Genomic DNA, 17602 nt, shown 5'->3' on the forward strand with positions numbered 1-17602 from the left:
GCAGTCCCAAATATTGTAGCTAAAGGCTGGAAAGTAATTTAGTCCTTTTTTTTTACTTTCCTGTGAGTGGCCACTTAGGTGGAAAATCTTTGTGATTTCCAATATGTAACACAGTGAACCATACAGCGACTTCTGCTGTTTGCATGGAACATCGGATGACAAATGGTAGTGCTTGAGGAGGAGACAGTGTGCTGTGTGTGCCAAACTTGGGCACGTGCCATCAAGAATGTCCATGTTATTCTTTAACATACTTTGTTCTCTGGACACAGATCTTCAGCTTGTTCTTGGCCCAAGCATTTCAAGTGAATTCTAAGGCAGAGAAATGCTCTTTGTGGGACTTCAGGCATGATACTGCTAAACAGAAAGAGAAGGGGCCTGGATCTGCACCAGCCTCTGGTGAGGTACAAGGACTGCCAGAGCAGTAGGGTGATCTTAGTCTGATCTGTTCAAACACAATCTGCATTTCTTGCTCTTGTCAGTCCATGTTTCTGATGAGAATAATAGCTTTGTTCTCATGGGAATTTTGGTCATATTGGTACTTAGCAAAGGAAAGGACTTTCGATGGGTTTAGACCTGTGGTAAAATATAATAGTTATACAAATAGCCTGGTACAACTAATTCCAGGATAAACTTCAACACTGGTCTTGATGTAGATAATTTTGGTGCCTTTTCACTATAGGTAAAGTACAGCTTCCCACTACAGAGGGTGTTGATGGACCAGCACTCTTTAGTTTAGAAAAGAAGTAGCTAAAGCAGGAGGTGAAGTAGCTACTTATAATCAGGAATGCTGGGGTCATGCTGAATAGAGAATGCTTATTACTGTATTTTATAAAGCAACAGTTTGGGGATGCCCAGTTGCAGGTTTTAAATGAAGAAAAACCACCAGTTTCACATCACATCAATTCTGGTTCCAGAAGAGACCTGACAAATTCAAGGAGGGAGAAGTCCATCAAGGAGTGATCAGCATTTTGATCCTGATACAACATCCACCAGTCTCATTGCTGGAAGTTGTTGATAATGGTACTGTGATTTTTCTTAGTTCCTTTGACTCTTCCCTGAGTACCTATGCATGGCTGCTGTCAGAGGCTTGACTTTGGTGTCTTCCCTGCTCCATTGCTGAAGCTGCTGGCTTGTGATGCCTGGCAGATGCTGCTGATGGGGTTGTCTGGGTAGAGTGTGTTTTGAATTAGAATAATATCATAGAAAATGGGATTGAAAAAGGTCACAAGGGCCAACTAGTCTTTCCAAGAAAAGATCAGAATCTGAAATCTGAAAAATTAATGAGAAATATTTGTCTAGTCTTTTCTTGATAGTCTCTTTTGGCAAGCTCTCAGTGGCCCAAGTACTCCAGAGCCTCATTACCCTGTTCCTACCAAACTTTCCTGACATTAAGCCAAAACTACTCTTTCATCATCGTAAGACTCTTTTTGTTCTATCTACGGTGAATATGAAGGACACTTTTTTCTGATTGCATATGCCCTTCAGAAGTTATACAGTTATGTATTTTTGTGTTCCCCACAAGACAGGGAACATAGCTGGCTGAATGTAGATGTTTGAGAGTGTTGTGCAAAATAGTAGGGAGCAAATCCTCTATTTTGTCCAGTCCCCAGACACCTAGGATGAAACATAAAGAAGTCTCCTCCTGGAGTGCTTGAGCACTGTATCTAGGGAGCTTAAGTAAAGATCAACACATTGTTTGGAGGGCACTGAGTAATTAAATTCCAGTTGGATTTTTGCTAGTAGTGGGCTACAGCACTATTGACGTTTCCCCCAGCAATGTAGCCAGGGCCCTGAGGAATGTACATGAGTATATTTGTTATGATGTATGGGAGAGGATGGTACTTTTACTGAAAGCTGTGAAATCAGCAAGTAACTTTATCTAATAATAGTAATGATACAGAGTTAATTAGAGGGATTATTAGGAATTTGTTTCTCTAAGATTTTTTTTTTCTTACTGAAGCTAAGTAACTGTGCATTGGTTTCTGAAAGCAGCAAGCATACTTAAACCATACCATGTTGATATGGAAGCCCCTCCTACATGGCCACACAACAGTAACAAAACCATAGTGGTTTGCAAATGTCTCCCCAGCTAGCTCAAGCACACACTCTGCCTGAGTGCCTTGGTTGCCTGAGAGGACAAAGCTTGGCCCCTTAAGGTAAAGGGTCCATTTTGCTTAGTAGATAAGGGCTCCACTCAAATTTCTTATGCCTCAGAAGGTATTGCATTTGGGCACAGGTCAGTCGACCTCACATTGGCCCCATGGAGAGGGTAGGCTGCCCACATTAATGTGCACAGTATGGAGAAATGGATGGCAGCCTCAAATCACTGTAATTCAGATAAGATTTGAAATCAGATAAGTTTTGAAATCAAAGCCCTTCACCTCATTTAAATCATGAGTGCTTTAAAATCACACAGCACTTTTAGTAGAATCAGCAAAGTTTCATTCTGCCTCTTTAAGTAATTCTTGTTCTAACTCTGACATGCTAAACTGCTGTATGGCGTTCCTATAAGCTGTTAAACATCTGTCTCTTTCACTTCAGAGCTGGCTGCTTTTCAATACTGGATGAATGAGTCCTATATTCACAGTTAATAAGTGCTTTGGGATCCCAAGTATTAGCTGTGCAAAGGCACAGTACCACAAATGTATGCAATTCTATGCAATGTATCAAGTGAATACTATTCCCAAGAGGCTGGCAGCCTAAGAGATCCCATAGGACAAAGAACACAGAGAAATGTAATTGATTGTAATGAACTTGTTTGTGTATGTGTCACCACTTATCTCTACTGAATAAAATCAGAAGTGTTCAACACTCCATTAACACAAATTACAGGGTCCTATTCTTCTGGAGTGAGACAATAAGGCCTACACCTGCTAGTACTGTGAAGTTCTTCATGATCCCAGTGTGTTGCTCAGTGACAGACATCATAGGCTGGAGTGGTCTTGGATTTGTTTCAGTATCCTAAACATTTAGCAAATTAAGTATTTAACAAATTAATCCCATTGGAATAATCAGAAGGACACCAGGGATGCATTGTACTACCATTGTGAAACAAAAGATGTTAAGTAACTATGAAGGGTGAAAATCGTGACACTCTTACAGCAATTTTCAAGTCTTTTATGGATTCAATGGAACCAAGATTTTAGCTTAAGCATAAATACAACAGTCTTCAAAGTGTCTGTGTCCAGTGTGAGCACTATATTCAGGATGTGCTAATGCTTGGAGTTGATCTTAGTAATAAGTCCATCTTTACCCAAGCAAATTGTTGTTCTAAGGTCTTTATACAACAGAAATGCTATTTGTTTTTGAGTTACTGTAACCCTCCCTGATGGTTTTGAACCACTGCATACTGAAGAAGAGTCTGTAGGAAATGAAGTAGGACCATGTGTTTATCTATGCCTTAACAGACCAGATTAGGATAGAATGAGACCACTTGCCAAATCAGCATGTGAAATCGACACTTTGTTTGAACAAATATCAAATTAGTGAAGAATTTGCTTTTGCCAGTTTGAGGTGTTTCCAGCTGAATCAAAATGCAGCTCTTCATATTGTTAATATGTTCCATCAGAGCTCAGTTAAGAGGTAATCACCCCGTTCTGAGTCACCAACATCTCTTACTACCACACTTCAGGAGTTCAGGCTGGCTCATCACATGTCTTTTGAATCATTTCACTGACTGTCCTAAATGCATCAATCTATGCTCTGAACAGTTTATATATATATATACATATGTATATATACACATTTACATACATACACATATATATATATACACATGCACACACACACATATATATATAATTTGTCAAATTAAGTGCCTGAGTTCCCGACTAGTCATGCTTCTGTCAGAGAAATTCTACCTATATCGATTTTCTGTATTTGCAGAATGATGAGAGCCAAATCTACTTTAGAAAAGCTTTTTTAGGAGTCAGTATCTGAATAATCTTCAGACTTGTTTCCAGAAGATGAATTTCCTCTCATTTGGGAGTGGGTCTCATATGACAAAAAATGCCTCTAAGTTTTATGGCTTTTTCCCTCCTTCTCTCTCTAGTTTCTGCCTGCTCCTCAGTCCTCTCTGTACACTGCTGTTCAGAAAGTAACAAGAGAATGCTGGAGAACTTTAGTGCCATTCACTTCTAGGTGCTTATTTCCACTTAGCCTAGGGTGCTTCTGCCTGCCAGCTTGTTTGTGACTTGTGAATTCAGTCAGTAGCTCACAGTTTAGCTGGCAGAAGACAGGTGTCCACAGCACATCAAAGCGGGGGACAAGATTGAATGGATTGCAGAAATGGAAATGAAAGTAGGTCTCTTCAAGTCAGGGTGATGAGTATTGGTAGGGCTTATGCCTTCCGAAAGTTTGTATTGTCCTTGTCTTCCAGCTGGAGAGGGGAGTGTCCTGTCATGATACCTTCCCTTTTCTGCTAAACTTTGTGTTAAAAATGTTAGAGTGAAAAATACCTCAGATGTTTCCTGTACAGGCATGGAAATGATCTGAGCTATAATAACGTTTGCTTTGTTTCCCCTGCTCCCCTTCATTCTCCTCTTGCCTTTCCACCCCACCCAGATAGATGGCTGGGGCTGCACCAGACAAAGGCAGTGGCCCTGCTGATCCCTCTTTCAACACAGCTATTATCATCAAAGAACAAAAGCAAACACTACGGGCTTGCGGCTCAGCCCTTTACAAAGGAGCAATAAATGGACTCTTGTGTATAGGATAAAGCAAGCTCTGCCTTGTCTTACATTAAGAGGCAGACCTTTCTGTGTTTGAACTGCTCTGAGCTGAAGGAAGTAGAGAAACCTCTATCTATGTGGCAGGAAGTCATGTCAGTCATTGAATTGTTTTTGTTGGCCATGGGTTCTGCATGCTCCCTCTTTAACTGGAATGCTCTACCTCCTCAGTCGCTGTGGCAGGGAGGAGGTCTATGTAGGTGGAGGAAGGTAGTGCTAATGGAAGAGAGTGGGGACATGTTTTAAGGAGTCCTATTGTAAACAAACCAGAAAAACATAAGAGAATTGTCAAGAACATTTCAGACGACAGGGTCTGAAGGCGAGTCATCTCAGTCCCTGAATCTGGTCATACCACTCTGTCATCTGTCATTTACCTTTCTTGAGGCATTAGGTGTCTCCTAATTGTGGAGCCACCAGCCATGGTATGGTGGGTCCCTTTTGTCAATATATGCAACCACAGTTTTAATTGTGAACCAAAGTGGAGTAACATTCCACACTGCAAAAATGTGGTGGTGTTTCCCATGGGGACTTGCATTGATATTAGAAAATGTTTTTTTACCCAGGTGGTGTTCAGGCACTGGAACAGGCTCCCCAGGAAAGTGGTTGCAGCACCAAGCCTGACAGAGCTCAAGGAGTGTTTGGACAAAGCTCTCAGGCACATGGTGTGATTCTTAGGGATGGTGCTGTGCAGGGCCAGGAGCTGGACTCAATGATCCCTGTGGGTCCCTTCTAACCGAGAATATTCTATGCTTTGTGATTCTGTGACTTGCATGACAGTTTCACTTTAATGCCTCAGTGGTATTTATTGTAGGGTCTTTCATGAGGACTGACTGGTTATATGTAATTTTTTTGTCTTTGCAAAGAAAGCAGTGCTTTCTCTTGTTGTTTTAAACTAAAAAATAAGTAATTTTACCATTTGGAAATCAGCATTTGCCAGCAGATACCACATGGGGGGGTGTCTGCAATACAAGAAACTCCTGTATTCAGTATGGGAAGTAATGACCTGGGCTGCCATGTAGGTAAGTACTGTGAAAGTGTCAGAGAGATGAAAACAATTACTTTAGTGGGGCAACTAATGTATACAGAAATCGTGTTGGGTGGAAACTTTGCAAAAAAAGATACAGCAAAAAAAAGCTAAGAGTTAAATCAGTCAGGGTGGGGGATGCTTGCTCTTAGAGTCCTTGGCACAAAAAAAAAAAAGAAAAATCAGGTAAAAAGAAATCCCCTTGCTTTTACTTGCTATTGAGAAACTAAATTTTAGAGATGGTTATGTCAGCTCTTAGCACTTCATCATTTCCCTTTTTAACAGTTTCATGACCTGTTTAATTCCTGCACAGTTAAATAAGTATTATTTCAAGCAGTGTATCAGTTACAGCCCACTGCCTCTTCTCTTACTTGCTTAATGTGTTTATCCCTTGCTAACCCTTGGCTAGCTCTTTCCTTTGCCCTTTCTATCTGCTGATAGTTTTCACTTCCCAGCCATCCCACAGATTTCCTGCTGGAACAGAGACACCCTGGTGAGGCTGCCTGCTGTTCTAGGCCCCCTTGGGTAGCCCGGACTGCAGCAGTGCCTGCTCCATTGTCAGGTGTGCAGGGAGGCTGAGAGGAAAACATGGGCTGAGAACTTTTTACCTGCTTAGAGTAGAATTTCAGGCGGATGCTGAATTATCAGAAATATTTGCAGTGCCCTATGGTAATCACTTCTACCTCTTCTGAGATATGTGATCATCTCTAACTGCCACTGATTTTTCCCAAGCAGTGCATCAACTCAGGACTGCTCCTAGCAGTGGACTTCTAATTCTTTGTCATCATGTTCACATTCTGGAGTGGTGTTTAAGGGTCTGCTCCTTCCTTTTGCCCCTGCTATCACCTTCTTTTGCTTTCCATCCTCAGTGCATGTATTGCTACCTGACACTGGTTTTCCTACCTAGAAGTAATTACTTTCAGGTGAACTTTCAGTGCTTAGTGTCCTTCTAGGCCTGCCAAGGCACTGGTTCTCAGATGCAATTTTGGGCTAAAAGAGGAAAGGCAGCAAATAATCCACATCAGATCTGCCTTATATGTTTAGTAAATGCTATGGAATTTAAATGAATTGGTGCAGCAGTCCCTCCGTTCTTCATGCATTGCTTTATTTGGATTGTTACCTCCTTAGGAAAGGTCAGCTTGATATATGTATGATTTCCACAGAGACTTATCCTCAAATGGTTTTGGAGCCATTACAAAGTGACAAGCGAAATGCAGCACACATGGGAATCACTCTCTGCTGAATTGCCAGTGTCTCCAGAGAACAAGTGGCACCAGTTTCATGGGAGCACAGTGGGTTTGGACAGGAAGGTGGAATACTGATGGAAATTGGAGGGCACAGTGGGAGAAGAAGAATATAGCCTTAGACCTTAGTGTGAAGCCAATGTACTCAGTATGTCATGCTCCTAAATTTGTGGTGGAAGTAGTCTGGCATCTGTAGTCCAAATCATTAATGTATTTCTTTGAAGCCTTACTGGAAAGTTGATAACTCTACCAGCCCAACTCCTGGACAAGGGTACAAGCTTCCAGGGGAGAATGCTATCTGTGGACCTCTATGGACCTGGCCTCCCTGTTTCCTCAAGCAAGTTGTTTGTTTTTTTTCTGGAGGGCTGCCTTGTAAAGAAAATATTAATCTAATCCTATGAGATTTCAGGAGATTCTCCCTCTTGGTATTACGGTAAGTGTAGCTATTCAGAGCAAGACTAAATTTTGGATGCTAAAAAATTATGAGAAGCATTTTTTTTAATTTTTAAAGTACTTTGGGATTGGTGGGCTCTGCCCAAAACAGACAGTACATTTGAATATGTCCCATCTCTGTTATCAGCAGTATGAATTGCACAGTCTTCCTCCTCCCTTTTTAAAATACTTAATTATTTTGAGATTTATGTAATTGATTCTGAAAAACAGTCTTATGCCACAGAGAGAAAAAGTACCAAATGACATTTTTTCTGAATTTAGCATCTTGTGAAAGACAATATGTGAGATGTGCAGAGCTCTGACACACTCCTTCTCCCCCACCTCTACTACTGTCTGCAATGAAGGATGCTTTTTGGAAAATGATGGGCAGAAAGAATGAAAAGGATTGGACTCTCTTCTAGACTTTGGGACTATGTATGTCTTACTGGTCATAAATTCACATGGCCCCTTATAAAAGGGGAGCAGGTTCTTTTCTATTTTTCTAGAAACTTGCTTGAATTTATGTGCTATAGAAGCCTTCTGCAGGCAGGTTGTTTTTTGTTTCTCTCTTTTGCATTCGTGTGTGTGAAAAACATAGAATATTTTAACTAATATTCTTACAGGAACTGATGTGGCTTGGTTCTATCTGATTCCAGGAACTCTCTCCGGACAGATATGATGGTGGATTCACTTTTACATGCACAGTGGAGGGGGAGCCTGTGCCTCCTCCCTTGCATGGCGGCGTGCTTGGATGCAGATGGGTGGCCTTCAAACAAACCTAATTACTTCTGGTTTTGCATGAAATTGATTTCCATGCAAGGATGCCGAGTTGCTGTGCGCATCTCTAATGGCTTTTTTTTTCTCTTCTCTTTCTTTCTCTTTCTTTTCTCCCTTCTGCTTGCCATGAACACACCTCAACAGATGTCAATCATATTCCAGGTAAGTGTTACTTTTGCTGACCTGAAAGGCTGTCCTTTAAGGAGCAGTGGTAAGTTACCAAAGCAGGTCTCATCCTGTTTCCTGCTGGGCATCACAAGGTCTGGATTGCACAGTCTTTGCTGAAAGAAGGCTTTCATAGTAGCAAAGGGCACAAACTTCCCTCTTCAGAGACTACATTGTGTTGGTCAGTTAAAGGGACACTTTCTGAATGAAAATTGCATTAAGAATGGTTGCTTGTATTGCTAATTGAACTTGGCATTGAAAACTGCATTATATACAATTTATTTCTGATACATCTGTGTCTAGTCTGGCATAAAAATCTAGATTAGTCATTTTCTTTCTCTTACTGCAGTCTACTCCATTTGCTACTCCCACTGATAACACGTTGAATTTCATTTCTACTAACAAAGGGCTTTTTTGTTGTTTTATTTTACATTTTTATAAACCAGTGAGTACCTTTCTGTCAGAATCTGAATGTGTGATCTTATTTAGGTATCAAAATTTTATTCCCACCAGGGAACAAATGATTCATTTAAAAGGGAAAATGAATGTGTGTTTCACGTGCTTGTTTATGTGTGAAGTTCTTCCACAACAGTGTATGTTGCCACAGAGAACTCCAAACCTCCCTCCTCAGATTGCTGTCTCATTATTAACAGCATCAGGGTCTCCCAACTTCAGCTACAAGTGTTAGATGGACTAGGCCACTTGACTCTAGTCTACATTCTGTTGCCAGTGAAACTTTAGAAATTAATTTTTACTTCACACTTGGGCAGTTCCACATGCTTTATCATTATGTAAAATGGAAATCGGAGCCCAAGAAAGCATCCTATATTGCCCTGGCTGGAAGGGGATAATAGGCAAGTCAAAGCTCTTTTCCTTCTCATCTTTCTGCATAACTTTTGCTAAACCCAACCTGGAATGAGTTATCTGGATCTGGAATGTGTTGAGTTCTCTTTTCAATTTGCTTCTTTTCTACACTTGGGTAATCAGACCTTCAGAGACCTGCAGAGAGGGCCCATCACTTGGGCATTTTCCTGGCATATTTAGCCTTTTGGTTTTTCTCATCAGCCACCTTTTTGTTCTTCTGAGAACTTTTGCATTCTGTGTGCATCTCAGTGGAATGGAAGTGGCTGAACGGCAAATGTTGCCTTTGGAAAGAAAGGCTCTGTCAACTTTGACATGCAATATTTTTTGTTATCTACAAGGCTGAATCTCTGCCATCTCTCTGCCCCAGTCTGAGGTGTCCAGGAGCTCCTGTTTTCTCTCGTCTTGGCAGGATCTGACAGGACATGTGCCAGAGACTTCGAGTCACAAGTCTCCCCAACATCCTGAAGATGTTGATGTGTGACAGAGGAGGATGAGTGAATTGTGATAGCATGGCCTTGCTATGCTCTACCAGTGAGACACTTAATATTATGCCAGTAATGAGCATTGCCTCAAGTAACATCAGGGACATCTCCCTGTGTGCAGGAGCTGATAGCATCACTGGTAGGAGCCCAAGCAGAGGTGGCACAGCCAGTACAGGAGTCTGCTGCTGTTGGTGTGGGCACCATGGAGCAGTCCATCCTTCTGCTTTCTGTGCTCTTCTGCCCTACTGCCCTGTTATTCTCATGATTTATACATTTGGATGTGAATTTTTTATTCTTCCCATTGCTCATACATGTGTTCTTTTTTTCAGGACTGCTTATGTGCTTTCTCACAAGGATTTTTAGTCACCTGTGGATTTCTAGTGACACGTGAATGCTTTTTCATGTGTTCTCTCCATCGTCTGCATGGTTTCAGTCTCACAATTACCCACACCTCATCACAGGGCTCAGTCACTGATGACTCCTAGGTAATCTCATCCCTCTGCTCATCTCACCCTCAGGGGTGCACTGGCACTGCTGTGAGATTGGGCAGTGACACGGATGGACCTCCAGAGGGGTTTGCATCTGTACTTCTGCCAAGCTATGCAGACACCTATTTGGCCGTCCAGCTATTTATATTGCAAGGACAGAGCCTCAGGCCCCTATCAAAATGGTTACTTCAACCATCTACTGTTTGAAAGACAAATTAGGGATTTTATGTGCTCGTGGTAACTACCCACAGGCAGCAGAAGGGCTGTAAAGAGCCCATTGATTAAATAAGTATTCATTATTGTTGAATAGACTGGTTCAAACTAATTCCCCCCTAAGAGGAGGTAGCTGTGAATAGGCTGGGGTTGGCAGCAGTGGGTCCCAAAGGGTTCTGATGGGTGCATTTACTCCAAGGTGCAAAGAGGTTATTTATTTTTAAAGTAAACAGAAATATGTAGCATAAGCCTTTCCTGGCTGTGAGGTCTCTGCTTGTGAAGAAGGGCACTCCAGCAACAGGAGCTCATTGGTATACTCCTTTCAAGAGCCAACTCGATCCCGTCTGGCTTATTTCATATATAAAAGAAGTTTGACAGATGTTAACCCTCCTTTCCTTCAAATAACACCACCACATTTTGAACAGCGCCCTGGAGTTGGGATTGTTGCTGTCCGCACTTGGCTGGGTCACTGACTTGCTGTGTCATGTTGAGGAGAAATAGCTTCTTTCAGTACTTCAGTTTTCTCTTTGGGGTTATAGCTACAGCCTCACCTCACCTTCACAAACTGGTTTGAGTGCTGGGGCTGAACATTATGGTACATGGAACATTATTAGTACAGAGGTTAAGTGCCTGACTGGGAAGTGGCATGCAGCACAGACCGGAATGGATGCCTCTGTCACTTCTGCACAGTATCTGCTTCTTTCTCAGCACCTTCTATTCTTTACCAGTGGTATAGATTCTGAAAGATAAATAGTTGAAAAAAAGACCAATAGATCAAAGAGAAAGTTATATGCTCCTATCTCATTTATTTTTTTTTTTTTCTAGTGGAAGAATAGATGCAGGAGCAAGAACTAAATATCGTTCCTTGATATTATGGAGGCTGTTACTGATAGCTGGGGAGGGGTTGTTAAAGTTTAAACAGTGCTTTTACTATTCATACCATGCTTATTCCTATTGTGGAAGAGATTTTTAAATGTTTATGGGGAGGAGACTAAGAGATTAAGTTCCAGGTTTTTGGCTGTCGTGATTTTACTGCTGACTAGTGTTTGCATGTATCTGAATGGACAGAACCCAGTAGACATTACCTAGGTAGTTCCCAGAGGAAAAATTAGTCCTTGTTTACCTGAACAAATCCTCCATAAAGATGCAGAGATCATTGAAAGCATAAGCATACTAGCAAATTTTTGATATGGGCCTTTAATCTTTCAAACACCGTCTTTAAATGCTTCTTTCCCTTCTTCATCTCAGGTCTGCTGTTATAGTTGATCTTCCTGACTCCATGTCATAGGGTCATTTAAACAGTATCTTTATGCTGGCTTCTCCTTCTTTAAAGAAAAACTCTGCTTTTGGGCCATGAAAATGATGGGTTTCAGCCCATCTGAAGTTTCCTGTTTGCAGAAGGTACCAGCTCACAGTGGGAATGCATCTATGCCATATTGTCAGTGCCACTCATTAGGAGTTTGAAGCCAGTATGTATGGGTTTAGGTTCTTCTTCATATGTGCCACCATTATTTTGATTCTTTTATGCCCTTTGCACAGGTACTGTTCCCTAATGTGATTTTCTTACACTGGAATGTGAATGGTTTTTAGTTGCATGCAAACCTATTTGCAAGAATATGGCAGTAGTAATCACTAGGGTGAGAACAAGAATTCCGCCATTCCCTGTCTTTTTTTGAAAGCAGATACTTTGGAGGAAGTTTAGGAAACTATGATAGCATAAGTCTTGTCCCAGTGTCTTGGTGGTTTCTGGTAATTACTGTTTTAAGGACTTTCTGGCCTGATGTTGCATCCAGCTGTGTTCTACAGTCATTGATGAACTTATTTTTTCTGGATATATCCAGTCTTTGTTTTACATAATCCACTTGTATTTTTTAACTCTACTGTATCCTGTGATAACAAGTCCCATTGTTTAATCACTGAAATGTAGTAAGTACTTTATTTCAATTGTTTCTGCACCTGTTCCTTGAGAATTTCATTCAGTGACTCCTATTTTTTGTTTCCCACAAATAAAGAAAAAGATGTTTCCTGTTCACCTGCTCTGTCTCAATTGGGGTTTTATCTCAATTGTATATATTGTCAGAGATATCTTTTCAAGCTGAAGAATTGTATTCCATGTCTAACAGTTCTTTTCCCAACTCATGCACCTATTTGATCAGGTGCTCTGCTTTGCAGTGATACACATTTTGTGGATAAATCATAAAATGCATTCACTCTGAGATCTTGCACATGTACTCTCACATTCTCTTGTGCATGTGGCCATATTTGTGAGCACTTGCATGTTTGTTTTCATGTTTTCAAGCATCACCATGTTTGTGGCCCTTCCTATGCAGCTACTTATAGGAGAATGCCACAAGGAATGTCAAAATACTGTTTCTACTGGGAGTGAAAGGAGATAGTATGTTTTTTTCACTATTGCTTCCATAGATGTCGGGGTAAACAACTTTCTCTTCGGTTTCTATCTCATGTTCTTATTCCTTTGATCACTCAAAGTAGATGCCATTCACCCTGATTCACTGCCACTGATAATGACAAAACCTATCCTGGAATTACATAGCAGAGGGAGGAAAGGGGATGGGAAAGAGGAGCTAGCACAGCTGTTGTGTGTAATTAGATTGGAAGTGGGCCTGCGGCTACAATAACAAAACTGCACTCCCGGCTGGGCTCACTGCTGGGGCCTGGGAGCAGCCCCTTGGCTGTCGTGCATGTCATGGTTGAATCAAACAGAACTGACCTCCCTGGCCTGTGCTACTGCTTTGCTGGGTTAGAAAGAAAAGGCCCCATGTACACCAGCAGCCAAGAAATCAAGTTACCCTCTTGGCAAAGCTGACCTGTCTAGCAGGTAAATGGTCTGATCTAGGCTGCAGAACGATTTTGCTTCTTATCCGTTCTTCACATCTCTCAAGACATGGGTTTTGCTTCTTCTTCTGGGTCCCATCATTTGGCCTTGCTGGAATGCCCTCTTTATTGGTACCTGGGGATTCTTAGGGAATTTCTTTGGACTTTTGGTTTTAGAGAACTTCAAGATACTTATTTTATGAAGACCACCTGGAAAATAAAGAGCTTGTCAACTCTCTTCCCCAGTAGAAAAGGGAACTGCCAGTAGAACTGGAATACAAAGCTCAGAGTAGAGAAGAGCCTATTTCTTAAGGAGCTGCTAGTTTTAGGATATTTGGAAAGGAGGTGAAATCAACAGACTCCAGTACTCATCTGAGTGCTCCTCTCTATAATGGATGTCATTTTATTTCTGGAAGAGTCCCTGGTTTGCATGATTTCTTTCTTCAGCTTTGCCATAAAGGATTTTGTGCATATCCTGGACTAGAGGGTCTGATGTCCTATCTCACACATACGTTGCAGCTGACCCTCTTATTGCCTGTATGGGTCATGCAGCCTGATACCCTGAAAAAAGATCCTCTGTGGGAAAACTTGCCCCGGGGGGAGCTGAGTTGCTGCTGCTGCCTGGCAGTCTCCTTTCCCATTCATTAAGAGCTTTTGGGCTAATCATTTGGTGGCATCATTAAAAGGGCAATACTGAGGCTGCCTGCCATAACAGAGCAATTCAGCAGTGCGTGTACACCCACGCACACGTGCACACCCACGGATCATGGGCCCAGTAACGCAGGACAAGCTATAATTAACCAGATGAATGAGTCCATCTTCCTTTTTTGCTGCAGTCACTTGTCACTCTCAGCTGTGTTTTGTGCTATCCCCACCTTCTTATGTTTTGTGGCTTTATTTTCCATTTTAAGCACTAAGTACTAATGGGGTGGGATGGAGCAGGATTCAAACTGTTTCCAAGTTTTTCCATATTTTCTCCTCCACACTGAAAATAACCCCTAGCAAACCCTTAAAGATGAGGACTGCTGTTTAACTACATTGGTCTTTCATTGTACTCTGAAGCTACTTTTAAAAATTTCCTTCTGCCTTCATAAGAATCCAGTGTTAGCCCTTGCTACTTTGTACAATTAGAGCCACTTAATTTTACTGTTTTGATATAAAAAGCGTATAGCTTACAGGTTTTTTTTAAAAGTAGTTTGAAATTTTTTTTGAGATCAAAAAGGCTGAATTTTAAACATTAAGAAAATAATACTGACTGGGTAGTAGGTTAAAGAAATATTAAAATAACCCTCACAGACCTAAATAGGAAAAGTCAGTTATGGCAGGCATAAATCATGGCCAGAGAGCAGAGTTTGGGTCTGTCTGCCCTCAGCAATGGACATATTATTTTAATAACAAACTGATGTTCTGAAGAAACAGGCTGCTTTCTCTTCACATTACTGCTGAATGTTCAAAGAAACTGGGTCTCCAGAGGCTGAGTACAAGCAGATGTTTATCTAAAAATCCTGTTGAGAGTTTTCTTCTGAAGCCATGTGCTTGTCCTTACTGTCACTCATTTTTGAAGTTCAGGAATAGAAAGACACCAGATTCTCGACTTTGACATAAAATTTCTTTACAGGCAGATAAGCCATTTATTCTGAGGTTTTCCTAAACCTTTTCCAGACCACTTACGACACACCATTTTTGTTGGGCAGCAGTTCTGTCCAGCCAGTAAATTATTATAAGGATGACTAGATTGGTTTAGAAAAAGCATGAGACCCCTTGGCTACTAGATCTCATGCAGATTTTTATCAACCTTTTCCAAGTCCTACACTGGCTGGGTTTCCTTATAGCTGAGGCTAGAATCAAAGTTTCTTGTTGAAAAATTCCAAGATTAAAAGGAAAATATGTTTCACCTGGGTTTGGGTGGAAAATCAGATTTTCTTACAGGATTCTTCTGAAATGGGATGGCTATTGGCACAAACAATGGTAGGATATATGAATAGTGTGCTCTGGGGCCTAATGAGTTCATTTGTATCCTGAGCCTCCTAAAAAATTTGCTTGTCTTTATGACTGCTGTCCAAATAGCATGGTGATACGTGTCTCTGTTGATGTGGAAAAATCTGGTCTAGTTTGCAGGTCTGAACAGTTTGTACAGCTCTTGCATTGGATTGTTGGATGCCATCTTAGTTTCATACAGTCCAATAGTAAGTGTTACCCCATTCCACCTCGAGGTGGCTTTGACTTTTATGATTTGAAAATTGTTTTAGTATCTTGTCAGTCTTGAAACTGATGTAAAGGTGAGACAACTATGTCAGTTCACATTTTCCACGTTGATTTTACTCTGTCTGATTTGAGGCCTTTGTTACACATGTTGCAAATGTCACAGATTTCATATCTCAATGGTTGAAGGTTTTAGTTGTTAGTGACATTTTCTTGGAGATAAATACACTCATTTTCACTCTTACTTAAATTGAAAGGCAGGAATATTTTTGGATGAGAAAAACTGGTATTTTATTTCATTATTTCTATTATTATTTTATGTAATAATGAGTCTGGAATTCTGTTGGTAGTCTCTTTGTTAAAATAAGGGTCCTTGTTGATGGACAACTTATGAAACAATACTGTTTTTTTGTTCTGTCTCCAAGTCCACCCTCCTTTTCTTCCTACTTTAAAAAAGGAAAAAGTAGCATTGATGGGAAGGGCATTGTTTGTCATTACTCTCCCTGCTTTCATTGTTGAGTTGGGACTAGAAGATCAAGAGGTACATGCAACACCAGTACCATGACTGCTGTGGTATTTCAAATCTGTGGAGAAGCAGGAAGTACCAGAATATTTCTTAGGGATACTTTCTTTTGCAGGCATTTAAACCAATGCCAAGTCGGGGGCCCCAACATTGCATTTATTTGGGAGTGTGCTCACTCCTCAGCTGCAGGCAGAGGGCTTGTGGGGATGCACCTGGCTGATGTGCCTGCCAGATAGGGCACATGGCATTGGTCTTCCAGGGAGAAAGACAAAAAGGGGTGTTGACATTGCTGACTTTTTGAGGTTTTTAAAGCTCTGTCGCTGGTGGAGAGAAAATGGATCTTCTTATGGTGTGATTTAGGGTGTTTAATGTAGACTCTTGCCTTAAACGTTCTCTGGAGGTTTCTCTTTGTTTGTGTCCAAGTAGACAAAACCCCTGCCATCCCCACTAGCTGCACCTGCTGCTGCTGCTGGGCCTCTTAGCTATCACTTTCCTTTCCCACAGTGTACAAAGCCTCAGGATCCCCATCTCTGCTTTGGATCTGATGTCCCCTCCTTGTTCAGCTAGCTTCTACTGCACGTGATACTGACACCTTCTAGCCTTCTCAATTTTTTTGGTACTGGTACAGGGATTCTGTGGATTGTAGGTCCTAAAAGTTATACTTTTGTTTTCCTGCCTTTTACGGTGACTTTCAAGTGTCCGTTTGATCAGACCTAAGATTTGACTGTCAAGAATGATGGGGTCAGTGGCCATAAATAGAGACAAAAATTCAATCCACTCTCCTAGCAGAGCAAATGATTCACTGAATTATATCATGTAATTTAAACCAGAAGTGTCCTACAGTATCAAATCTGCTAGGTTTATTTATAGCTAAAAGACCTAAAAGAATCTAAACCTATGTTATGTTTCTGATTATTTTTCTAAATCCACAATAATCTTCAAGAATATTAAGGTATTTGCATTCCTTAGACTGTACAATTATTAATCCCCTTATCTGGCTTGAAGTTCTCTGTGGGTGAACATATTCTTAGGATGATCTGGATTTTAGATTTTTTCAGCCAATGCAAAGGAAAACCATAAAAGAGAAAGGAATAAACAAATTCAAACTCAGCATGCTGCTTGTTAAAAATTCTCATTCTAATAAATTTATTTGACCTCTCAGCCTTGGTGAAATTAAAAAGTAACAGCCCTGATTGATTAAAAAACTGACTTAAAATATGGTGTGTGTGTGTTGTATATGTGAATGTATCAACAGCCCTGCCATATTAAGTGCTATGAGAAGCAGGAGATGTGAGAAGGAATCAAGCTAAGGGACGTTGGTCAGGGAACCAACGTTGGTTAGTATGGAAGGGGTGTGTGGCTTGAGTGTGTAGGACTTGAGTTTTGTTATGTTAGTTCTGTGATGTCGTGTCACGAAATTGATTAATTTCATGCTTAATGGCTTGCACATGGATATATATAAATATCCAAACAATATTTGTATTAATAGAGTACAGTAAACCTATTTGAAAATTGGGCCTAGACATAGAATTTGATTGTAACAGACAAGGCTTGTGCCAGAAAGAATTATCAGAGAGTGGAGCAACCCAAGTAAATGCTACAACGTCATCTGCAGAGATGACAATG

The 17602-nt window shown here is 40.9% G+C and overlaps 1 protein-coding gene across 2 annotated transcripts in view; it reads left to right on the forward strand.

Moving 5' to 3' along the window:
- The window catches only part of NRXN3 (neurexin 3), a 919744-nt gene that overhangs the window by 24568 nt on the left and 877574 nt on the right, over positions 1-17602 (forward strand). The window contains exon 2 of one of the 2 annotated variants that reach the window (XM_088057330.1): positions 8349-8366. The exons of the other annotated variant lie outside the window; for it this stretch is intronic. Coding sequence (XP_087913456.1) covers positions 8349-8366 — 18 coding nt within the window. The remainder of the gene's footprint in view (positions 1-8348; positions 8367-17602) is intronic. 2 annotated transcript variants of the gene reach the window in all.

Source organism: Pseudopodoces humilis, chromosome 7 (assembly GCF_049639895.1).
Source record: "Pseudopodoces humilis isolate 2021_Gansu_Grassland_sample_001 chromosome 7, ASM4963989v1, whole genome shotgun sequence".
Taxonomy (NCBI): domain Eukaryota; kingdom Metazoa; phylum Chordata; class Aves; order Passeriformes; family Paridae; genus Pseudopodoces; species Pseudopodoces humilis.